Source organism: Mytilus galloprovincialis, chromosome 14, assembly GCF_965363235.1.
Source record: "Mytilus galloprovincialis chromosome 14, xbMytGall1.hap1.1, whole genome shotgun sequence".
Classification (NCBI taxonomy): Eukaryota; Metazoa; Mollusca; class Bivalvia; order Mytilida; family Mytilidae; genus Mytilus; species Mytilus galloprovincialis.
Window position 1 is genome coordinate 2186225 of NC_134851.1, and position 27708 is coordinate 2213932.

General features: G+C 31.5%; 1 protein-coding gene across 2 annotated transcripts; it reads left to right on the forward strand.

The window, feature by feature from the left end:
- Positions 1-346: 346 nt before the first annotated feature.
- On the forward strand, positions 347-27375 carry LOC143058463 (mesotocin receptor-like). Of its 2 annotated transcripts, none has more exons than XM_076231946.1 (7): positions 347-630; positions 19022-19165; positions 21122-21263; positions 22435-22751; positions 23646-23784; positions 24657-24758; positions 26709-27375. In XM_076231946.1, exons 2-7 carry the CDS (start codon positions 19076-19078, stop codon positions 26966-26968), a joined length of 1050 nt encoding a protein of 349 aa, XP_076088061.1. In that variant the 5' UTR covers positions 347-630; positions 19022-19075; the 3' UTR covers positions 26969-27375. The 2 variants fall into 2 exon arrangements, with proteins under 2 accessions (XP_076088061.1, XP_076088062.1); XM_076231947.1 differs by lacking the exon at positions 347-630 and adding an exon at positions 9467-9527.
- Positions 27376-27708: the final 333 nt, after the last annotated feature.

Below are 27708 nucleotides of genomic sequence, written 5' to 3' on the forward strand. Positions count from 1 at the left end.
GCATTACAAAAACATGTATCCTCAGCTTTTAAATACGTTACACTTCAATGTCAAGAAGATGATTCGAGACATTATATAGATATTGTCATTATAAACACTGATTGGTCAACGATGTGACTAACGCGCATGGCAATAATAGTAACTTTATAAGAATGATAAATTACGAAAATATCAACAGTATAATAGACAATATTAGAAACAATTTGTATTATGAAAACTACATTTTGGTCAAAGAAACATCTTAATATAGGGATATATTGCAAAGATTATGCAAAAGTGTAAATATCAGAAATGTATTGATTAAAGTATAAAGGATATGTGAGATATAACTGATAGTTGCTTTATCGTGCGTTTATTTTCCGGCAACATATGACATGTCTCCCTGACAGAAAGGATATAAAGTGTATCTAATATCAACTATTATAGTGATGTTATTCCGGTAATCTACTATTCCTATATACATGATAAAATTTATATAATTGCCTTGTGCATTTAGTTACATCGTGGACCGATTAGTGTTAATACTGAAAAAAATATATATAAGCCTCAATTGATTTATTGACATATAAGTGTAACATATTTAACAGCTATGGATAAATGTTTTCCAATGTATCCTGGTATGCCAATAAGGTAAGAATAAATTTAATTATGAATGGGAAACAATAAGAATGATAAGTGTCCGATAATGTAAATGCACGTGTCGTTTCCTAAAATTATTGACTGACATTTTGTCTGTTCTTAATATTTTTCTAAATTATTAAAGAATAAAATGATACAATTGTTACTTTTTTTTTTGTAATTTGTTTATTTTTGACATAAAGACAGAAAACAATCAAGCAGGATTACACACATGTACAGTTTCAAGTATGGTCTTAAAGATATTATTATTATATGACAACTCTAAATAGCAAGACATACAACAAAATATAACTATAATTTCCGTATCAGTTATAAAATATTTAAATCACCTAGGACAGATAAAATTGTTACTTTATGTATAGATATAGGAAGATGTGATGTGAGTTCCAATGAGACAACTCTCCATTCAAATAACAATTTAAAAAAGTAAACCATTATAGGTCAATGTACGGCCTTCAACACGGAGTCTTCGCTCACACCGAACACCAAGCTAGAAAGGGCCCCCAAATTACTAGTGTAAAACCATTGAAATGGGAAAACCAACAGTCTAATCTATATAAAAAAAAAACGAGAAACGAGAAACAGTTCTTTTCTGTGTGTGTTACGTTTCGGTATTGTGTCACTGTTGTGTAGTAGTTCTCTTACATTTGACACGTTTCCCTCAGTTTTAGTTTGTAACCCGGATCTGTTTTTTTATCTATCGATTTATGAATTTTGAACAGCGGTATACTACTGTTGCCCTTATTTACATGGATAAGTTATCCAATCTAAAGTCGATCTTTCATTACATATTCCAAATATCAATGTAAAGTCTTCTCTCTCGTTTTTTATTAAGAAATGTTATGTTTTTCAATGAATCAATATATACTATAAACCAACTTATTTTCGAGGCCGATTTATTTTCGCAACATTCGCGAGTAGAAAAATAATGCGAATATAAATCACCGCGAATATGTATAACTTGGATCTTAACGTATCAAACTTCATCAAGTAGATAAGAATACCGCGAAATTTAATAGCCGCTAGGTGGATTAGAACATGTAAAATGCGAAATAAAGTATCCGCGAAAATCAGTTGGTTTTCAGTATTTCCTCTATTACAGTTCTGAAGAATTATACTAAATGATGAAAATCATATTCTTTAAATGTTCATTCAACAAATTTTCATATAGTTTTATTCCATGACATTATCATACAGTTCAACAGATAGAGTATCTTTTGTAGGTATTTATATTTAAAACTGCTTTTATATATGCTTGTAAACAAACTTTTTGCATTGAAAGAAGTCTTTGGGTAAATTCAATTTGTGTGTATACGAAATACCATGTATAGCATATCTGTAAACCAATTGTGTTTTTGATAAAAGAATGTTTCTTATAAATTTGTATACATCCTCAAACATGCCAAAAGTATATTTTGGGAAAGAACTTAGGGCATTGCATTCTTGAGCATGTGTTATGTATTATAAGAGAAAAAAGTACAAATTTGAATATCCGATATTAATATCAAATAACACAGATCTGTAAATATTTGAATGCATAGTTTGGCATATAGTTTCCTAAATACTACACTGAGACCATCACAAAAAAAATACGTATTTTCCTTACATGTAATCAGGTGGAAACCCGGTTGAAATAGAACAAAAAAATCGAAGCTCTTTGTTAGAGAAGGCGATAAATGCTTACTGTAATGTTTACTATAGTGACCAAAATTTTAAAAGTTGGTAGAAACAAGTAAAATGACAATTTTCTTCTCAATTACGAAGTGTTTTATTTTAAAAACACCATTTGCATAAGTTTTTAATTTATCTGAACATAGTTAAGCAGAACAATTATGTATCAAGTCGACGACATGGGTATCTTCTGTTGGAAGTAGACAATGCATAACCTCGATTTAAAAACAAAATTACCACGGACGGAAAACATATCTATTAGTTCAGTAATTTTCGTGTCTGCCTTTCCATTATGTGATTCAAGAAAAAATTCCAAAAATAGGTACCAATTGTATCGAAATGAGAAAATCGAGTGCATCTTTTTATGTTAGGGCGTGTTTGAGTTTAATATTTTGTCTTGATATCGTACAAAGCAAGAATATGTCATACAGTCTCGCTTCAGATTTTATCATTTGTATATATCAAAGCTACAGGTTGAGTTTATTACATAAAAAAGTCACAGTACTAAAAGATGAAATATATGGGTCAAGTGAAATACCTATCTAATGAATCACAAAAACAGAGTAGGTGTGTTCGAATAGCTATTTTTTTTTTCTAAAAGTACTTAACGACGGTCTTTCAAGTTGGATGATGAAAATGCATATCTTCGAAAAATTACAATGTTTTGTATGTGATTACTGGGGTTTTTCGTCCTCAACCACTAACAAAATGTAGTCTGCCCTTCCACGAAATATTTAATTCAAATTTTTTGAAATGTTTATTAATTTTCGAAAATTCCACCTGACAACCGATCATACAATAGTTTTGACTAAGTGCAGACAAGATAATTAACTGATGCTCATTAGTTAGTTGATGCATTTGTCTTTTAAAATACAACTGACATATAAGGGCCGTAGTGGTGCAATGTGGATAAATTGATCGGTTTCCAACAGCAAAATTGGCAGCGCGTCATCCCTACCATGGCTTCCAATTCTACGTTTGTGAAAATGAACTGGCGTAATGGGGAGATAACTTTGACAAAGTAGAGTCCTGACTGTAATTCAAAAACACATTTTGAATATATATCTTCCGAGGCATACTTTAACTTGACTTATAGCTGACTATGCGGTATGTCTTTTCTCATTGTTGAAGGCTGTACAGTTTCCTATAGCTGTCAATTTCAGTGTCATTTTGGTCACTTGTGAAGATTTGTCGCATTTACAATCTTACCACATCTTCTTTATTTTTAAATTACCAGTAAAACGTTATGGAAAGTCTTACGACTTGTCTTAGAATAGACAGTGTTAGATTTTGACCTCAGTAAATAAATGACGGATTAATTATTAGATCGTAAATTTCGTTACCATAAATAACTCAATGTAGGATTTTCCCCAAATAGTTCATAGATAAATGAATTTACTTTTTTTTTAGTTTGGCTGTTCTATATAAATATGAAATTGAATCTATATATTTATGTAAACTGATTACTTCAAAAATTGACTTCATCTAACATTCAACTTTAAGTAGATAATAAGGAAAATATTACATTTTGTCTACGGAGATAAGCGAAATAGATATGGTATGACATGATAAGGCGTGAAATTGCATTCATTGTTTAAATTGGACACATTGCAACTATTCTACTAATTATACTGAATGATAATACAATTGTCTTTGTCTGGTGTCTCACTCAAAATTGTTTAGGAAAACAAAACATCGTTGTAACATAACGTGCCTGTTAAAAGAAATTAACGCAAGCGATATAGTATAAAGTATTAAGCCGTCAAATAAAAGTCAGTATTAACATTTTGACAAATTGCAAGCTAACCTTTCATTTTTTTTTTTTTGAATGATAAGACAATTGACTTTATCTCGCTTTTCACTTAATATAGTTTGTGAAAACATAGTATATACTTCTGACTACATTTATTGCACATCTGAAATTAACGGTTTTTATTTCACTTGGAAATCATTGTTATTGCAACTGATGAAAAAAAATGTGGTATAATTGCCAATGTTCACCAGTGTTACCATCAACAATGAACAAAACTCATACCGGAAGGTAATCTACAAAAAGCCTTGACCTTAAAAAAATGTAAGAAATTCAATATAGAAAACAAATGCTATAATTTCTTAATTTATTCAACAATAAACGAAGCCCAAACGACAACGTTCCAACATTCTGTTGGTATATGTATTTATCAGTTTCAAAAGACTATCTTTTAATTTCAATGTCCACGAGTATTCTACAACACTACTAGCTGTTTCTTCGATTTGCGGTGTCAAAAACATTGCAATGCGTGAAAGGAATTTAATCAAGATAAAATTGAGAATGGAAATGGGGAATGTGTCAAAGAGACAACAACCCGACCAAATAAAAAACAACAGCAGAGGGTCACCAACAGGTCTTCAATGTAGCGAGAAATTCCCGCACCCGGAGGCGTCCTTCAACTGGCCCCGAAACAAATATATACTAGTTCAGTGATAATGAACGCCATACTAATTTCCAAATTGTACACAAGAAACTAAAATTAAAATAATACAAGACTAACAAAGGCCAGAGGCTCCTGACTTGGGACAGGCGCAAAAATGCGGCGGGGTTAAACATGTTTGTGAGATCTCAACCCTCCCCCTATACCTCTAACCAATGTAGAAAAGTAAACGCATAACAATACGCACATAAAAATTCAGTTCAAGAGAAGTCCGAGTCTGATGTCAGAAGATGTAACCAAAGAAAATAAACAAAATGACAATAATACATAAATAACAACAGACTACTAGCAGTTAACTGACATGCCAGCTCCAGACTTCAATTAAACTGACTGAAAGATTATGATTTCATCATATGAACATCAGGCACAATCCTTCCCGTTAGGGGTTTAGTATCATACCATCATAACATATATGAGAAGAACATAACCCGTGTCATGCCAACAACTGTTTTTAGAATAAATGTGTTTAGTTCCGATGCAAAGACCTTATAATTTTAAGAGTCGATTTATTAACTCTTACGTCACAGTTGACGTCTATAAATTTCTTAAATGAATAGATTCATTATGGATAATGATTTTCAAGCTAGGAATCTTAAATATGACTTCTTCAATGAAGGCAATAACTATAACTCTTCCGATACTAGCTTAAATTTTTGTTACTTCCTCGGTTGTTATATGAATTAACATTAGATGAATTGGACCGTGTAAGATAAAATTGATAATGGAAATGGGGAATGTGTCAAAGAGACAACAACCTGATCATGGAGTAGACAACAGCCGAAGGCCACCAATGGGTCTTCAATGCAGCGAGAAACTCCCACACCCGATGGCGGTCTTCAGCTTGCCCCTTCACAAATATGTATACTTGTTTAGTGATAATGGACGTCATACAAAACTCCGGTCGTTTTATACAAAAAGAAGAAACTGTCTAACTACGAGACACCTCTAAAGAACAGGAAATACTTTTGATAATATCACCTTTCAAATAATTGAGGTAAACCAAAATTGGGACTCCGAAAGGAGAAAACAGAGTAAACGGTTCTAAATGCATCAGCTACGTACTCTTGAACCTGATGGACTTAATGAAAGTGATGAAAAACAGTTTTAGCCAAAACCAAAGGAAAAAGTTATGAATTTTATTCTATTTGACTAAAAACCCTATTTGTTTAGATTTAAAAACAGTTATGTACAATAAACGGCAAAAATATGTTTCATATAGACATTCAATCTATAAATTTTGTGCAGCTAAAGCTTCAAAGATATTTTTTGTCAGAAGAAGAAGAAAAAAGAAAGTCGTAAATCCGATTTCACCTAGATAGATGCACACGCATGAAGCTAATCTGTTTAGCGAAATATTGCGTGAATAATATATAAAATATAACAACTAATTTTATAACACTCATTAGTGTGTTAAAGTTACATTCTTAGACACTAATATATATCACCAGCCCAGGAGTCAACATTTCGGTGTTGACATGAATATCAATAATGTGGTCATTTTTATAAATTTTCTGTTTACAAAACTTTGAATTTTTCGAAAAACTAAGGATTTTCTTATTCCAGGCATAGATTACCTTAGCCGTATTTGGCACAACTTTTTGGAATTTTGGATCATCAATGCTCTTCAACTTTGTACATGTTTGGCTTTATCAATATTTCGATTTGAGCGTCACTGATGAGTCTTATGTAGACGAAACGCGCGTCTGGCGTACTAAATTATAATCCTGGTACTTTTGATAACTATTTTAACCACTGGGTCGATGCCACTGCTGGTGGACGTTTCGTCCCCGAGGGTATCACCAGCCCAGTAGTCAACATTTCGGTGTTGACATGAATATCAATAATGTGGTCATTTTTATAAATTTCCTGTTTACAAAACTTTGAATTTTTCGAAAAACTAAGGATTTTCTTATTCCAGGCATAGATTACCTTAGCCGTATTTGGCACAACTTTTTGGAATTTTGGATCATCAATGCTCTTCAACTTTGTACATGTTTGGCTTTATCAATATTTCGATTTGAGCGTCACTGATGAGTCTTATGTAGGCGAAACGCGCGTCTGGCGTACTAAATTATAATCCTGGTACTTTTGAAAACTATATATATATATATGTATTTATATATATATATTTATATATATTTATATATATGTATATATATATATATACAACTCGTCTAAATATCAACCCAACAATGTAAGATCTGTAAATTTGCTTTCGCAAAATTTTGGTTCTTCACACAGCCATGTATCACCATTATTGCTAGTGATCCGATGGATAAATCTGTTGTAGAGTTGTCACTGGCTCAGTCGTACTCATAAATATAATTATTTTTTGTGACTGTATCTTACATAAATTTTTAGGATCCTTTACTATAGATAATTTAGCTGATATATATATAAATATATTTATATAAGTCTTTCTTATCTGCATGACATACCACGCTTAACGTTTTTGTACATTATTAGCCTATACTGGTCTCAGATAGAGATTTTTTCTCATTGCCAATCATACCATATCTTTTTTTTATCTCTACAGTAACCAACCAGTTTATATGTGTTTACAGTAAAAAAAAAATGGTCACGACTATATGTTTACGCTTGACAAAATGGCCGCAGGTGATGAATATGCATAAGTTACTTGTTTCCAAAATACCATAAAAAAGGCTAATTTATACAGTTAACGTGTTCAATTAATAGTTCAATCACTAATCAACGTATACGATTTTATAAATCTATTTGGAAAGAGTTCTCTGATTAATAAAAAAGGTATCAATTGGTGAATCTTCAACTATACGTTTTACTGTATACTTTAATACTAATGTAATGAAACAAAATTGAAAAAAAAATCTGCAATTTAATCGCTTTAAATGTTTTATACATTTAACATTGTGTATGAGTATTAAAATACTGTTATCTGATCAACATGATCATTTAATCCAAGAAATCTGGTCCCTTGGTAGTTGATAAATGTTGCATTTGTAATATCCACATTATGTGCTTTTATTCAGATATGTGTTGCTTGGTGTTTTAATATTGAACATATATTTAGAATATCTATTACAGCGTAAACACCTGACTATCATTGGAAATGTTCAAACATATTTAATATTCAAAAGAAATTGAAAAGAGCTATGATGGTTTTTTTTCAATTTACCTTTATTTTTGTTATCCATTAAACTATTAAAACACTGCAACAACAATATGCATCACGGATATATGAGTTGCATGACTGTCCGCGAAGGGTGAATGAAATTCTTGTAATTCATTTTACACACTTCCATTTATTATGCATTCAGTTTTCACACAGGACTTTGGGTAAACCATGCATCCTGAATTTTATTTGAATTAATTTTATTTAAATTCTCTAAAGATTAACAAGATGTTGTCTGCTCTTTAGTCGGGTTGTTGTCTCTTTTACATATTTCCCCATTTTCATTTTCAATTTTATTTTAATTGGTTAAATTCTACAATATAAACGACACGATAGATGCAATTCCTTACATGATGATAAATACATTCAGCCAATTTTCTGCTATTGTATTGTATTGCTGGACTTGTCTTTCACATCTTTCCGAATATTCTACATCAGCGTCTGAATAACTGCTTATCAATAAGTTTAAATATGTTAGATACCAAATTTAAAGTAGAAGGATGCTTTTTGGTTTATAATTTGTAAACCGACTAAATGTAAATATACTTATAATTAATATCCTGACCTACGCATAGTTAGCCATATATAATAACTGTAACACTTATTATTCAAAATTAGGTCAAAACGGAAGTTGTTTATTAAAAATATACTCAGCAGCAAAACACACGCAGTTTTCCCGTTAATTTTCTAAGGAGAAGAAATTTTTCTTCATTTCGACAGGTTTAACAGTTTGGTGAATTGAGATTTTTCTATTTCAGTTTTTAACATTTAAAAACACCTTTTGATTTTTGATTTTTGGTGTTTGATAAACAAATTCATACATACAAGGATGAAAATTTTGAACGTAAGACACGAGTTTCGACTTCAAAAGACTTATTAGAAACGCTCGAATAAAAAAGGCCTAACACTGTACGAATTTAAAAAAACTGAGAACAAAAAAGACTTTAAAAAAAGAGACAAAAGATACCAGTAAAACTTCAAAGTGTTCTTAAATACAGCGAAGATAATCTATTTCTTGGGTAAAAACTTTGTAATATTCTGGAAATCCAAAGTTTGGTAAATTATTTATAATTATTACCATATCAATAATAATCTATGGTATGTCAAAACAGAGATGCTGACAACAGAGCTTGTAATACCCTCAGAAAGGAAAACTTCACAAGCAGTGGCATCGACACAGTGGTTGTCATTTACCTCATTATAGATACAAGGACAAACATTGTGTACGTGATGTGTTCACACAAGACTCATTTGTGACGCACGAATCAAAAAAGTAAAAAAAAGGCCAATAAATATGAAGTTGAAGAGCATAGAGAACCCAATACAATGTGTTGCGAAATGCAATATGGTAAATTTTCAATTGCATGATTAAAAGGAATTTTTTCTGTAATCTCTGCATATGTAACTGCAAGGTTATGATTAAGATAAATTCGGTTGCTACACTTTTTTTTTGCAAAAACAAGATATTATAAAACTACTATACATGATGAGATGTGGAACGATATTTGTATTGCTAAGTATATATTGTATAAATCTTTCCTCTGTACACTGTACATATATTCATCATACACATTAACATCCTGTAACACTACACTGTAAGTATTATACAGATATTTCGCAATTTTGTTTAACCTAGATTTATATTTTAGAAAATGATACAAAAAAAGCACCGTTTTCTCTGTGTTTTGTTACATTACAAATTCATATCATTGTGAACTATATAATAAGGATTAAACATACCTAGTATCGAAGTTAAATTGTTTGATGGTATAAAATAAAATTAGAGATGTTGTTTGCTTTTCATAAAACAAAGACCTACCAGAGTTCTAATGACGTTTATTTAAGCAATACCCAGTTACTGTATGACCTTTAATATTGATTAAAACCCACAAAGCAAAGTCAGTTATAAAAATCCCCAACATGACCTAATGTAATGAGGTTGAGGCTGATGACTTCGGACAGGTGGACGAAACATATTATAAGGTTAATAAATAAGTGGGAGTTCAACTATTGTAGAGATTATCCTCACTCTTGTGAACCTTTTTATCTGGTACATGCGGATTTGTCATGATTGAGTCTTTTACATTGACTGCTAGGTAAAGTTTATATATCGTTTTGTCTTTATAATTAATTCTATCTATTATTTCATGAGAAAAACATGGTTGGACCATTGAAATAAGTCTTGCTGAAGATGTGAACCTTCAATTTCAAAAATCATATCTATGGAGAATTACATATGGAGATTTTTCTTTTCAAATTTAATCGTCTTAAGTTTTTTAAGTTGTGGCTTGTTAACTGTTTTCTGTCATTTTGTCTGGGTTTTTTTTCAAGACTACCAAGTTTTGGTTATTCCTTGGGTATACTTTATTTGACCTTTTTAACTTTTTTGGATTCGAGCGTCACTGATGAGTCTTTTGTAGACGAAACGCGCGTCTGGCGTATATACAAAATTTAGTCCTGGTATCTATGATGAGTTTATTTACAACCACTAGGTCGATGCCACTGCTGGTGGAGATTTATTTCCCCGAGGGTATCACAAGCCCAGTAGTCAGCACTTTTTTTGTGCTGACATGAATTATCATTGATATGGTTATATTTATAAACTACCTGTTTACAAATTTTAAGTTTTGGAAATACTAAGGCTTTTCTACCTCTAGCATAGATTATCTAGCATCGAGCTAGAGATAAAGGATACTACAGATACAGTTAAGTCGGCCTCATATCTTGATTTATACCTAGAAATTGACAATGAGGGTCGGTTGAAAACAAAACTTTACGACAAAAGAGTTGATTTCAGATTTGCATTTCTTAGTAGCAATATCCCAGCAGCACCTGCATACGGGGTATACATCTCCCAGTTGATACGATATTCCCGTGCTTGCATTTCCTATCATGATTTTCCTGATAGAGGGTTGCTGCGCACAAGGAAACTATTAAGCCATGAGTTCCAAATGGTCAAGTTGAAATCATTCCTTCATAAATTTTACGGACGCCATCACGAGTTGGTTGACCATTATGGAATAACCGTTTCACAAATGATATCGGATATGTTCCTTACGTCGTAACTACAATACCCTTCTCTCTCATGAATGTGATCTACCGAATTATACTATTTACCGGATTTGTTATAACATAAGCAACACGACGGGTGCCACATGTGGAGCAGGATCTGCTTACTCTTCCGGAGTTCCTGAGATCACCCCTAGTTTTTTTGGTGGGATTCGTGTTGTTTATTCTTTAGTTTTTTATGTTGTGTCATGTGTGCTGTTGTTTGTTTGTCTTGTTCATTTTTAGCTATGGTGTTGTCCGTTTGTTTTAGATTTATGAGTTTGACTGTCCTTTGGTATCTTTTGTCCCTCTTTAAGCTGTATTTCGAAAAACTTTTAGGAACTTAAGTCCTTAATGCTCTTCAACTTCGTACTTTATTTGACCTTTTCAACTTTTTTGGATTCGAGCGTCAATGATGAGTCTTTTGTAGACGAAACGCACGTCTGGCGTATATACAATATATAGTCCTGGTATCTATGATGAGTTTATTTACAACCACTGGGTCGATGCCACTGCTGGTGGAGATTTATGTCCCCGAGGGTATCACCAGCCTAGTAGTCAGCACTTTTTTGTGCTAACATGAATTAACATTGATATGGTTATATTTATAAATTACGTGTTTACCCAATTTTGAGTTTTTGAAATATACTAAGGCTTTTCTACCTCAGGCATAAATTACTTTAGCTTTATTTGGCAAAACTTTAAGAAACTTTAGTCCTTAATGCTCTTCAACTTCGTACTTTATTTGACCTTTTTAACTTTTTTAGATTCGAACGTCACTGATGAGTAGTTTGTAGACGAAACGCGCGTCTGCCATATATACAAAATTTAGTCCTGGTATATATGATGAGTTTACCCCCCCCCCCCCTCCCCACCTTTTTGAACGTCAAACAAATACAATTAATGAATCTGTCAAACACACACTTTAAAACCACTATATTATCTTATTTTTAAATCTGAATTTTAAAATACATGCTGTATGAGTTATAACAGAATTATGTATGTACACGCACTTGACTTTACTTATTATCTTGAATATACCGTGGAAGTAAAACCGTAGTATAAAAAAGGTAAGTTTTTAAAATAAAATATGTAAATAAATCGCCGATTTTTAATTTTTTTTTATATTTCTTTTACTCCAATGTTTGGTTCTTTACATTCCTGATGAATTTCAACCATAGCAGTACAATTTATTTTGCTCATCTTAATAGTTACATTAAAAAAAAGATTAAAAACGTACAGGACATACAAAGACTTGTACATGCTTGATATTGAAACGATAAGTTTGATATTCCGGTTACTGTGGTAACTTCTTTTAAACTCTATTATTGCATTATCTATTACGATTTCATGATTCGCTGTTACTTTGAACATTGATCCTGTGTTTGAGAATATAACTTTACAATGATGTTGTGAATAAGGCCCGAGATTTAATACGATCCATGTAAAGTGTTTGACTTTATAAACTTATTCTTTTTCGCAGGTTATCAATTATATTTATCATCGTAATTAATGAACAGGTCACATTTCACATGATTAATAACTAATATAAGGAGAAATAATGACACAGCGATGTAATTGATGGTAACACACATATTTTGTATATCAATAAATATCTCAAATGTAAAAGTAAATAGTACGTAGACTAATAAACGATAGTATGATCTAATAATGTATCATACTAGAGGATAATTATGTTTTGAAAAAAGATTAACAAATATAACAGTCTATACAAATAAAAAGAGAATATAATATGATCAGTACTATATCCGACAACTCCAGTGCATCCGTCTTTATGTGCTCATAACATGTTTTATAAGTATTGACCATCTCTCATCGTTAACGTGTATACACATCATTGTATTGTCAGATCAAATCATGCAAATTATTGCAATATTCATCTGAAATTTGAACTCTATATCGTTTGTTTATATTCAAAGGGTAGTAAGGAGATCTTCATTTGTGTATCCTTTTTTTATCTATTCATTCTTGTTCAACCCTTTTTACTCTTGTCTTTCAATGTTTGGCCCTTAGTTCTATAGTTTTTTTTTTTTGCTGGTTTATTATTCGGTTTTTTAAATTTTTTGCCATCTTTTTTAATCTTTTTCTTATATTGTTTTGGTCAATATTCGGCATTGCGTCCACCAAATCCGTACACTTATACAATATAATAATAATTTGAAATGAGGAAAAAAGCACCAGGTGACAGTATAGTATTTATAGATACATCTCGCTTTAATTTGATTCATTAAGGGAGTTCAGTTCCTCCTTATATAAAAAAGACAAGGTTAGTTGTTTCAGCTGAGTTTCATCTTTGTGATGACTTGTATAACTGTTTACTAACTACTTTAATTTAAAAAGTTTAGGCAATGCGAATCGTTCAGATTCTTTCATTTTATCATTATGAGCATTTATGTTATTAACGCTGAGTCGGCAAATACTAGTAAAATTAGAAAAGATATCATATTCGAGTTACATGTTTGTATCTATTCTACATTGAAGACCTGTTGGTGACCTTCTGCTGTTGTCTGCTCTATGGTCGGGTTGTTGTCTCTTTGGCACATTCGTCATTTCCATTCTCAATTCTACTCAACAAATTTCCAATCGGTACTGATACCAATTAAAAATCAAAAACCAGATTAAGGCGAAGTGTACGTAATATAACTACTCAACAGATTTTTTTTTAATTTTACATTTGGATTCTGCTTGTAAAACTACATCAGAATTTGAAATAAAAAAGGGGGTAACCGTTTTCGTTTTCCAGATACAAGCTGTTGAAACTAGCAGCATGATATGCCAGAAATACAAAGGATATATAGGGGTAATCCTAAAAAAAAAATAGATATATTTTATTTTATAATGATTTTCTAATTCGTTGGTCAACAGATTTTTTTTTAAATTCGAAATTCGATCCAAAAATAGATGACGAATCCATTGGTGCAAAAAAATGTCCTTATCCACCGTGCTGGTTTTCGAGCTATATTCTCTTGAAGGTTGATTTTTAACGGAGAATTATAAAATATTCCCCTACGCTATTATACCTATTGTACCGTACAGTATTGTCATACAAATCTTGAGTGTTGTTAACATATTTCCATCAGTATTTGAAATGTAGAAAAAAAAAGAGAAAAGCATAATCGGTTGACATGGTTAATAATGATACAAACTGTAAAAACATGAAAAATGTTGTAGAATATTTCTAAAGCCAAAATAATGCAAATTGGTAAATAAATAGAGTAGGGGCCCATATTTGCATGTGTTTTACTCCTGAATATTTATGATCCCTGAACAATTTAAAAAATGGTTTAACTTTATTAAATAATTAAATTTAATAAACCAACAAAACATATTAGTTTTCAAGAAGTGGCATCCGTTGGGCTTACGATAGGCTGTTTAATGTGGCGAATATAAGCGTCCGACTCTATACTGCAAGTGAAAGAAAATTACTGTATAGACTTAAACTCCATCTTTTCTTGATTAGACAGGGTTCCACATCTTTTTTGAAATATTTGTATTGTTCTAATAATTTTAAATCAAATATAGAGTTGTCCAGATCAGAACAGAATGATTCTATACATATATGAAAAATTCTGTTATAATATTGGGATCGCTTCTTTTCCTTCTCACCATTCCCGGTGTTATTCGGGGTATTGCGTACACAACCCATTCTATCTGTCAAGTTCACACACGTGCACGTGATTCTACAATTTTACTTTAAAATTTCCTTTCTCGATAGCTTTCCCTTTTATTTAACTACACGACAAGGCTTTATCATGGTATCAATGTTTGCTGGAGATTCATTAACAATGGAAATAATTTCTTGTACCATTATTTCTTAAATTTTTACATCTACGACTCAAAAAAATAAAAATCTGCAAATGCATATCATCTTTAGAATGGCTATAATAAGGTCGAAAGAAGAACCCGTATATGAATTTCAGAAAAATAAAACAGATCGGATTTTTTGTATATATTGTTAAGTGTAATTCTAAAGCTTTGTGCAATTACTGTTATAGTTGTATGCTGTAAATTCGCTAGTGCCATATAATGAATGTACGTACTTTGTTATGCTATACGAATGTACGTATGTAATGGTATACTGCTATATCATATATACGATTATACCAAGAGCAATGCAGTGATAATATATTCATCCAGTATGATGCTAAAAATGTTTCTAGTGTACATTCATTTGAATGTATCCAGTATAATGAAAGGGGGTGCCACTTCTAAGCAAGAATCGTAGCTCATAAACTCCATATAAAATCAGGACCTCTAGAAATTTCGGAAAGGCGACAACCTTCCGTCGGAAGTTGGCAAGGAGACTGTTCATTATGTAATGCTAAACGTGTTTATATTGCGTATTGTGTTTGCAAATAAATCGGGTTTGTTGATGTAATATAAAAATAAGGAGATCTATCGGGCGTATTCTTTTCTGAGCGTCCTTTCTGGTCATGTTTCAAAAATACTATTTGTTTTACCAAGTATCATTTAATATATAACAAAATACCTACAACTTGAAATTTAAAGATTGAACTATCAAAATATTGTTTTCAAGAAAATTAGGCCCTTGACCCTTTATTTTTATATATATATTTCAAAAGTATTCATAGACGAAATTAGGCCGTCTAAATTGAGACAATTCTATCGTTTAATGTTTCTGTTATTAGAAAAACTGAAGTTTCCTATATATCATAAACACAATGAAATACCCTAAATGTTGTTAATTTTTCTATGTATTGTTACGAAAAAAACAAGGTCCGCGATCCCCAGTTTGCATATTAAAAGTTGAAATTACTTTGACCGAAATGTCTTTTACAGAAGCTTAAGAAACATGTATCGCCGAAAATTCTGACACCCCAGCTGCCTTATCGAATGAAGTGGATTGTATTCTCTACTTCTGAATGAAACACAAGAATGCACATTTTGCTATCCGTTAGAAATTGAAATTTGATCAAGAAAAAAAACTGAATGTTCTATTTTTATCATACATGTGTAGTTCAACCATGCATTGTTCTAAATTTATATTTTATTCCCAAAAAATAACAACGGAGTAGAAGACATCTGTTTATTTTCGAGTTCTCCGTGGAACTAAGATTTTGATGAGATAGATGATTTACTCATTCTGAGATAGATGTCAAAGTTCTAAATCCTTAGTTTCTGTGAAATATTTTGTATACGGAATCTGATTGATTTTTTCGGGTTTTTTTCTGTGAGATTTGTCCTCCCACTTATACATGTTAATTTAAAAAAGAAAATGTGGTATGATTGCCAATGAGACAAATATCCACAAAAGACCAAAAAGACACAGATTGTTTTACTGGAGGTCGATTACCCTTTACTTTAGTGTACTATCGTTTATACTTTTCACACAAATACAATTTTATTCTTAAATTTTCAATTGCATAAAAAACGGGACATGCCCACGCCTTTCTAGTTCAACACACTTTTTTACGGTTATTTTAGTTACCTTCAAGATTACGCTACAAGAATTCATTCAAAAAATATATTGTGGGGTCATTTTTGATTTTAACGAGTAAAATACGACAAAAAACAGATCCTTTGCTAGATTATTTGTTCATTCCTAATTTCTGTTGAAATAAATACGAGCTATATTATGTACCCGGCGGTTCCTGCATGAGGCTAAAACAAAAACAGTTGCAGACTAACACACAATAGAACCGTGATACTAAAATTTCTGATTGGAGTCTGATAATGTCTTTGAAATTTTGAGAAACTACAGGAATACTTGTCACGGTACTTTTTTATCCCAAATTTATGTATTTGGTTTTGATGTTATATTTGTTATTCTCATCGGATTTTGTCTAATGCTTAGACCGTTTCTGTGTGTGTTACATTTTAAGGTTGTGTCGTTGTTCTCCTCTTATATTTAATGCGTTTCTCTCAGTTTTGTTTTGTTACCCCGATTTTGTTTTTTGTCCATAGATTTACGAGTTATGAACAGCGGTATACTACTGTTGCCTTTATTTTTCGATTCATGATAGACCTCACAAAGTCAATGTAATGATATTTTTTTCTGGATTTCTCTCACATTTGCCCATTTCCCGTTCTTTGAGTAAAGGGAGATAACTTGCGTAACTAACGACGCACGTTTTGTATCCCGATTTCCGCTAGTATACTTCGCCTTAAGTAATGACAATCATATTTATAACTTATACTGTCTGTTTCAGTTTGAGTAAGGATAACCTGTTACCAGTTGAATATGGGAATATTTTCAAAAATTAAAAGAATTTCAAAGTATATTATGGCAATATCTATATTTGAAAACATTTTCTTTCTTTTTTAATGATTTGCAAAAAGACGTTTTTTAACGTGAAAATCGCCTTTGTTTTGTGATGGGACAGGATAAAATTAAGAGGATAGTTAGACATTTTTCTTCAGAAGTGATTATTTTACCAATAAAACAAATGGTATCAAACTAACAATACGTAAAACAAAAATAAACTCTGCTCTGGTTCACAAAAGAGGCAAAATATACCAAATCGGCATCAAAATAAACTCTGCTCTGGTACACCAAAAGGGCAAAATATACCAAACCGGCATCAAAATTCTAAAGTCGAAAACAAACTCACAACGCAATGAACACTAAAAAGACCAACATACATGTTGTTCCCGTCGCTTAAATGAATTAGTTTACCCTTGGACGATTTGATTATGTTATGAAACTCTTTAATCTTGGTTTGTTACCATTGAAGGATTGTTGAATGGTTTTAATCTAGACAAAATTGGGATTGGTTAAGGCGAAGCATGACAAGTTGAAAGTGATATATATATATATAAGCGTTAAAAACAGTTTGTATTTAACGTTCCAGTTGGTATAAAAAGTGCTTTGCTTATCAAAATATTTAAACTGTAAAAAAAGATAACACATAACGAACAAATAATTTATGTATTTCCGCTAGCTCCTCGATGTCAAAGTCAATTTATGTCCGACATAAGGGACATAGCTGAACAAACGACTAATAAAACAATTGATGAATAAACACATTTATGGTGGGCTTTGCCTTATACCTGCTCTTTGGAAGGACTGTAGTCTCTTTGACATATCCCCAATTTCCATTCCCTATTATATAGCTTCAGCATTCAACAAGCAAGTGTGACAAACTAAACATGTAAAACGATAGTAAACAGATTAGTAAGACTCCTTTCTCTAGGTTAACATGTTGTTTAACTTTAACAGGGTTGTAGTTTCCCCGTAAAACAATATCCACTTACGTCATTGTTTTCTTTTCATTACCTGGTTTCCTATATGTTAATGCATAGATGCACTTACAAGTCTTTTCACAAAATTGCAAGACAATAAGAAAAAGACATTTAATGTCAACCAGCAATATGACTTACTTGAATTGTTTCGTAATTTTGTGATCATTTTATTTATAATGTGTACTTCATTTTATAGTCTTTGTAAATTATTCATTATAGCAGTCAGGAATACAGAGTTTGGCTTTTAATTGGTTAAAATCAACTTAATTTGAAAATTCCTATCAATTTAAAATCATTTTGTTATCAAAAGAAAAGCGGTAAAATGCATTATGTTAAGGAAGTTTCGGTAGTCATGTCTATGGCACAGGGCAAACTCTAAAACGGTGGTGATGTATTCTTTAGGTTGTGTTTTTTACTGTTTGATTAAACATATATTAGTGAACATGTATGTATCTATGTCCACCTGTATTTAATCCTATTTGGTATAAATAAAAATAAGGAGATGTTGTAGGGCGGTCAATAATACAATTATCCAACAAAGTTCTAATGAAGTGTGTGAGAGCTATTATGGGTATTCGACATTAAAATAAACAATACCGTACAGTCGTTCATAACATATTCCTTTTGATATTAAATGTAACGTGAAACACAAGTGTTTAGGGTTTATTGTTTCTCATGAAAATAAATCCAGAAACACGCACCAAAGATACAAAATGTTTTTGGTTATTTTAGGTTTTACGTGTAAAAATTCATATATAGTGTGAATGCATACTGTAGTTAATATGTTTTAAATAAATGTTTATATTCTTGATTTTAGACGACACAGTAAATAGAAAATACCTACCATAAAACGAATGATTCTCTATCCACAATGGCTGATCTTTATTCCAATGTGAGTGTTAACAGTAGCTTTGACTTAGATTTGAGAAATGGATCCAGAAAGAAGATGCCCTTTCCGTCTGTAAGTAATGACTTTACTGTAATGATAAAATAGGAAATAAGAAAATGTGTTTTGATTGTCAATATGAAAATACTACATCAAGAATTACACTAACTTAGAATTTAACTAAATGTCACCAATATATCTTAAGCATGGAACACCGCAATTGTGTAATTATTGAACATTACTATTTAATGATTGAATGCTTCTTTTTGTAACTTTATTGGGGTGTAAAAGCAATGACCGAAGTACATTTTGTATGAGGCAAGGAGGGGCTTCATTCTAAAAATGTGCGCACAGTTAAAGCTTTTACAACCCTATGAAATCACAAAAAGAAGCATTCATTACGTATAATTACCTTTTTTCAGCTGGGGTTCATGAAAACACGAATTTTATCAAATTTTTATTTAATTTACATGTGCACTTTTTTGTGTGACCTCGTGTCAGCAAGAACAATACATTCTATTTTTGTAAGGAAGTTGTTCAAGAAATAACGCGATATTGCTGTGTAGCCAATCAAAATAACTTATTATAATGAAACATACATCTAATTTAATGATCGATACATGTAGAACTACAAAGTAAGGATTGATAAACAGGTATGTTATCCAAAAACATTTTTTTACGAATATCTTGTTTAAAACTCTATGAATAAACACTTAATATACTTTTTAAAAACGATTAACAAAGTGTCTTGTTGTCGGGAAATCATCTGGTCAACTAGGTTACACATTCCTTATTACAATTTTTGTGTGAATCAGTCAATATCAGCATTCTCAAAGTAAAAATTGTCAAAACCATGGTACTTACTATTTTAACTTGAATCGTAAACTAACAAAAAGATCATATTTGGAATAGTGTAACCGTAACGTGATCGATAGATCGATATATACATAATTCTGACATCAGACTCGGATTTCTCTTGAACTGAATTTTAATGTGCGTATTGTTATGCGTTTACTTTACTACATTGGTTAGAGGTATAGGGGGAGGGTTGAGATCTCACAAACATGTTTAACCCCGCCGCATTTTGCGCCTGTCCCAAGTCAGGAGCCTCTGGCCTTTGTTAGTCTTGTATTATTTTAATTTTAGTTTCTTGTGTACAATTTGGAAATTAGTATGGCGTTCATTATCACTGGACTAGTATATATTTGTTTAGGGGCCAGCTGAAGGACGCCTCCGGGTGCGGGAATTTCTCGCTAAATTGAAGACCTGTTGGTGACCCTCTGCTGTTGTTTTTTATTTGGTCGGGTTGTTGTCTCTTTGACACATTCCCCATTTCCATTCTCAATTTTATATAGTATAATATCTCGCATATGAGAAGAGAACATCACTTAAATCGATTTTGTAGTAAGTATCTGATCATTATTAGATTGGAAAATATTCTGTATTTTATATTTATATCGATTATTACTTGACGTTTCCCAAATTGACTCAACAGTTGTTTTTCATTAACCTAATAAGTCAATTTTACAACTCACAGTATTAGATTTGAAATTGGTTCTCAACTAACACTAAAATTAAACACATAAATTGAAAAAAATACAAATCAAGTGAAACATGACATAACCATTCTCCGTTCGTAAACATAGAACGTTTGGTTTAGTTAATTCCTTGGGAGAAAAAGAGGGACGAACGATACCAAAGGGACAGTCAAACTCATAAATCTAAAACAAACTGACAACGCCATGGCTAAAAATGAAAAAGACAAACAGAAAAACAATAGTAAACATGACACAACATAGAAAACTAAAGAATAAACAACACGAACCCCACCAAAAACTAGGGGTGATCTCAGGTGCTGAAACCCTCACAAAAATAATGATAGGATTATCAGCTCCAACATGTTCAAATATTAAAGCATATCAAATTGATAAAAACTATCTGATGAGAAAAAAACCATAGTTTTCCATATTAGAAAACAAAATTTGTTGTATAAATAGATATATATTTCTATGAATTTATTCTTGTATCCAGACAATCAATGAAGTAACTAAATGGCTGGCAGTTGGAATCCTGGTTGGAATTTTGGTGTTTAACTCAACTATACTGATACTACTTATCCGCAAGAAACAGAACAGTAGGATGGCTTTCTTTGTACAAAATTTAGCAATAGCAGGTAATACAACTAGAACATATTAGTAAAAAATATGAAAATAGCACTCATTGGATATGTCCGAGGATAGGTCAGTATAAAATATGAACACTTAATCAATTTGACTCTGTCTTAGGCCCCTTTACTGAGCAGTCGTCATCAGGAACGTTCAAATCAAAAAGATTAGAAAACCAATCGAATGATGTATATCTACCAAATAATGGCAACATTAGTATACCGTTATAGACTTAAAACAAATACAAGTTACTAATTGAAACTGACGGCAACACATTAACTATAAGAAGATAACAATGGAAAAACAGAAGCACTGATCTACATCATAACACAAACGTATGAAAAATGTATTTGTTTGTTTTTGAAGTTAAACTTAAGTCCTGTATTTATTGAAAAAGTAAAACATTATGAACCATAGTTATCAGCTTTCAGGAAACAGCTGAATGTAATTAAACATTTAACCACATTTAACGAGCATGTTATACCGCCTGAGAATAGATGGAAACGTAAATGTTTTTGTTTGCATGATAATGTCATATTCCGTATATTGTCTCGTTAATCAAAATTTGTCTCTTCAGTCATTTACCCGGGATCTTGATTGTTCAGTCCAAATTGATTTATTATGGTTTATCGCTTTTAAATTCGATCAATGCAATTACTCTGCTGTTTAATTATAACAATTTGAAGTTTCCACGAATAAGACAAGAAAGTGCAATCACAGATTAACAATAATGATATCAAAACAGTTTGTACAAATCTGATATTGGTATTTCTTTTTTTAAGTACATACACTCAAACTTAAGTATGACAACGATTTTCGTGAGTATGATATTTGTTTCTGAAGTAAATATCAACAGTAAAAAACAAAATTAAAATGTGGTATATTTGCAAATGATAAGCTCACTTTCTATACCACAACAAGTACCGTTGATATGCAAAATTTATGGTCACCGTACGGACTTTATCTATGGTCACCGTACGGACATTATTAATGACCGAAATAATATCCATGTTACAGATGTTAAAGCAACCACCTGATTAATACAAAGTTTTTGAAGGCTCTGATTTAAAGTGCATTTGAAAATTACAGCTAAAATGACATCAATGATATAATAATGATGACAATATCTGTTCTGCTTTGTGGTCATTTTTAAAAGCAAATGATATTTCCCTTTTTCAGATTTTTGTGTCGGTTTGATTTATCTTTTACCCGAGGTTATAATATACAGATTTCATATCGGCTGGACTAAATACGCCTGCTATGTATTGTATGGAGTGAAAATGTTTCCGATTTATGTATCTACGTTTGCTATCGTTACTCTGACACTGGATCGTTTGTATGTTATTCTAAGACCTTTATCTTCCTCTGCCAGAGGTGCTAAATATAGAGTATCATTGATAATGACAACATGGATTCTGGCGATGTTACTTTCTATACCATATATGGTGTGTGTAAGATTCAATAATGGAAAATGTGGACATGATTTTGACAAAAAGGTAAAATTTCTACATGCCTATTTAAAATTCAATTAATGTGGTAGTATCCGGAAGGATAAAAAGTTAAAGAGCAAAAATACTGAACTAATAGGAAAATCAATTCGTAAAGACCACCATCGATTTAAGGAAGAAAGACCTTTGTACGAATTTAAGCAATGAGCAAAACAAACTTTAGGAATGATTTAAAAGAAATCGTTATGACAAATTGTAAAACAATTGTAATGAGGAAACCCACGGATAATGTGTGTACATAAATTAAACAAAACAAATATGATAGACAATCATTGAAATACTGAATCCTACTTTGATAACACAAGAAATAAGTTGTTTTTTTTCAAATCTTGGAAAAATAAATATACGTTTTATCAACTTGAAAACAAAGGCTTTTAATTCAGTTAAATTAGACACTACTTTTACTGTCATTTTTATATTATTGTTTGATTTGTCATTTTTTGTTTTTTTAATTACTTACTAAAATTGACAGCAGAAACACAACACTGTTACATACAAAACAAAACGTGTACGTATACATGTATTCAAAGTGAAAATATAAGGAAATATTCAAAGGGAGTAGAAGGCAAACACAAAGGCCCAAACTACTAGATTACGATTTCCCCCAAAAAAGTTTGGTTCATCTTTGTGTTTTGATTTTTACTTACCCATACGTCCGCTCCAAATGTTTAATTGTTCGTGTACATAAGGCGTATATATGGTTTCATTTTCAACTTCAAGATTTCCGATATATTGAAGCAGGGTTTGCTGTCAAATAAATTCATGTTATAATAAGACATGTACCGACATATGAAACTTCTACACATTTTACACAACAACTACAATAAATTTCTTTTATATATATTTGAAGATAAATCGATATGTTGCCGTTTTTTTTTTTAGGTTATGCTTATGTTTGATATCAGCCTCATTCTGATTCTTCCTGTCCTTATCATTGGAGCGTGCTATACATGTATTATTGTTACAATTTGTCGTCGCGAGCGAAATGAACTTTTGAATGACAATACTAGAAGAACAACTAGTAAGTATAATCTAGACAACTTAAAACAATATATAATTGAGTATGGGGGTTAACACATATCAAAACAACCTTAGGTTTGACAAAAATAATATAACAGTAAAAATGTTACCGAAAAATACTAAACGAAAACGTGATAAATGTATACTTCCAATATATTGAAATACTAAAATTGAGAATGGAAATGGGGAATGCGCCAAAGAGACAACAACCCGACCATAGAAAAACACAACAGCAGAAGGTCATGATATACATGATATAATCATTGTGACTTGCAATATACCAGAAAAAGGCGAGAAATGATTTCATATAAGATAACTAACTTCCAGATATATAACATGACGTAGATGTTAGCAATCCAAGATCGCCGTACTGCATTTAACGATAAGCAAAACCCAAGGTCGACCAGAGGGCTTTGTAATTTTTTTCTTTCAAATATTTCAGCATTTTACAATATATTTTGTCAGCAACAGTTATCATTTTCTATTATTAAGAAAGAGTGAAATGGATTGTGTTGCCTTAAGAAATCATAAGAATATTGATATCTCCCTGTTAAATCGAAGTTTTTGTATTTAACACTCAATTGGCAAAGGAAGCATCAAATTCAAATATTTAATCAAGTAAATCATTTTTCACAAAACATGAATGGTCGATTCATTAGGAATTAATGAAAAAAATTACTTATATTGGTATGAATTACACCATACAAGATCGATGTTCTGTGACTTCAATTAAAGCATAAATGATCAATTCCTTCAGAAAATATGAAAATGACTTATTTTGTTTCAAATTAAAGCACAGCGGATCTTTTGCTTTTACGTTCTCAAAAGTGTCTTAATTTCTTGTTTAAAACTGAATTGAACTGCTTTCTGTAGATTCCACACGTAAAACCGATGGTCAGAAAAAAAGGACAAGGAAACCACTTATTGCTCAGGCTAAAATTAGGACCATTAAATTACTTCTGATCATCGTAACTGGTATGTATATATACTTCATTAGTGTAAACAGTAGTGTTTCATTTTTTTAAATTTCCATTCAACTATCAATAACTTATAAATCAAGGTAAAAGGTAGAGAGAATCGCATGTACTCCACAAAAAGATTTTGTGTAGACAGGGTACACGTCAGATGAAGTATCTGCATAATAAGGAAACACAATGTAATAAAAGTGTGTCTGTTTGTTTCTGTATATCACTGTATCAACAAAGTATTTGTATAGTAAGGAAACACAATGCGGTAAGAGTTTGTTTGTTTATGTATATCACTGTTACAACAAAGTATCTGCCTAGTGTTTGTCTATTTGTTTCTGTATATCACTGTATCAAAATGTATTTGCATAAAAAGGAAACACAATGCGGTAAGAGTTTGTCTGTTTGTTTCTGTATATCACTGTATTAACAAAGTATCTGCCTAGTAAGGAAACACAATGCGGTCAGAGTTTGTCTGTTGGTTTCTGTTTTTACTGTATCAACAAAGTATCTGTAAATTAAGGAAACACAATGCGGTCAGAGTTTGTCTGTTGGTTTCTGTATATCACTGTATCAACAGAATATCTGCAAAGTAAGGAAACACAATGCAGTAAGAGTATATCTGTTTGTTTCTGTATATGACTGTATCAACAAAGTATCTGAAAAATAAGGAAACACAATGCAGTAACAGTTTGTTTGTTTGTTTCTGTATATCACTGTATCAAAACAGAATCTGCATAATAAGGAAACACCCTTCGGTTAGTGTGTATCTGCTTGTTTCTGTATATCACTGTATCAACAAAATATCTGAATAATAAGGAAACGCAATAAGGTAAGAGTTTATCTGCTTCTTTCTGTATATCACTGTATCAAAAAAGTATTTGCATAGTAAGGAAACACAATGCGGTAAGAGTTTGTCTGTTTGTTTCTGTATATCACTCTATCAAAAAAGTATCTGCAAAGTAAGACAGAAATGCGGTAAGAGTCTGTCTGTTAATGTCTGTATATCACTATATCAAAAAAATATCTACATAATAAGGAAACACTATGCGGTTATAGTTTGCCTGTTTGTTTTTTTTATATCACTGTATCAACTAATTATCTGAATAATAACAGATTGGTTGTTGTTGTATATCACTTTATTAACAAAATAGCTGCATAATAAGGAAACACAAAGCGGTAAGAGTGTGTCTGTTTGTTTCTGTATATCACTGTATTAACAAAGTGTCTTCATAATAAGGAAACACAATGCGGTAAGAGTTTGTCTGTATGTTTCTGTATATCACTGTATCAACAAAGTGTCTGCATAATAAGGAAACCCAATGCGGTAAGAGTTTGTCGGTTTGTTTCTGTATATCACTGTATCAACACAGTAGCTTCATAATAAGGAAAAACAATGCAGTAAGAGTTTTTTCTGTTTGTTTCTGTATATGACTGTATTAACAAAGTGTCTGCATAATAAGGAAACACAATGCAGTAAGAGTTTGTCGGTTTGTTTCTGTATATCACTGTATCAATACAGTAGCTGCATAATAAGGAAACACAATGCAGTAAGAGTTTGTCGGTTTGTTTCTGTATATCACTGTATCAATACAGTAGCTGCATAATAAGGAAACACAATGCAGTAAGAGTTTGTCGGTTTGTTTCTGTATATCACTGTATCAATACAGTAGCTGCATAATAAGAAAACACATTGCGGTAAGAGTTTGACAGAACAATATATATATATATATATATATATATATATATATATATATATATATATATACAAAAGTAAAAAGAACTGTGACACAATGTTTCTACAATTTCGAAGACATTAAAAGTGGTTGAAATAATAAGTTTGTAGTTGACCTTTGACATTTATGTATTTCGTTTGTGACAAGTTGTTCAATTTGATTCAATCGTATAAGTCTTTTACTTTCCTCATTCAAAATATATGCATTTATATTTACTTTTACAGCATACATTGTTTGCTGGACACCGGTGTGTGTTGGTACATCGTTGATGATGTGGAAATTGATTAAATTTGGAGCTACTTTTCAACTTCTGTACGTCTTGGCGCCTTTGAATAGCCTCGTGAATCCTCTTGTGTTTTTATTGTTTCATAGGAAAATTTTCAAAAGAAAAGAGTTTGGAACGTACAGATTTAACCCGTCTGGAACATTAAAAACGTCAATTTTCACAAACGGACCAGGAAAGCAGGCATCATCAAGCTGTTAGCTCTTTTTTTTTTTGTCGCTACATATTTTGTGTATGTAAACTGGTAATTTGAGAAAATGTTGTTGCAAACTGCCATGCCTACTGTACAACTTAATGATTATACATGTATAGTTAATGTTTGTCGATAAAGTAAAAGACGAAAATCCGGGATTAAAGATCAGTTCATAGAAAGTCCGTTGTTTTCGGTCCAATCTGTTTTTCTTACACTTGGTACTGTACACTACAACGGCAGCAATATATGAAATGTTGGAACCAATACAATGTCTATATGCTATACAAACAAGGTCTCAATGTGGTTTTGAGATGAAGAACAAAAATAAAGCGCTGCTCATTTGCTCTTTGTATGTTTTCTTTTATGCTGTTCGTGTACTGGTTTTGTGTCATTAATAAATATTCCATATATCCTTTGATTTTCTTCTAAATCTATTGGCAGTGTTATCTTTCCATATTTTTTTGCATATAAAGTTATAATAGAAAAGCGTTAATGACAATTTAAATAGAAATACATTAGACTTTGTTTAGTTCACCTGTTAAACCTCAACATTTGAAGAACAATCATCCCCGATTTCCCTATTGATCACTCGCTCAGTAATATGGCCGGATGTTGTTACAAAATAAGCAGAGATCGTTAGTTTTTCGATATATTCAAATTTTGTAAACATAAAATTTATAAAAATGTCCATATAATTGATATTCATGTTAACACCGAAGTGCTGAATACTGTGCTGGTGATACCCTCG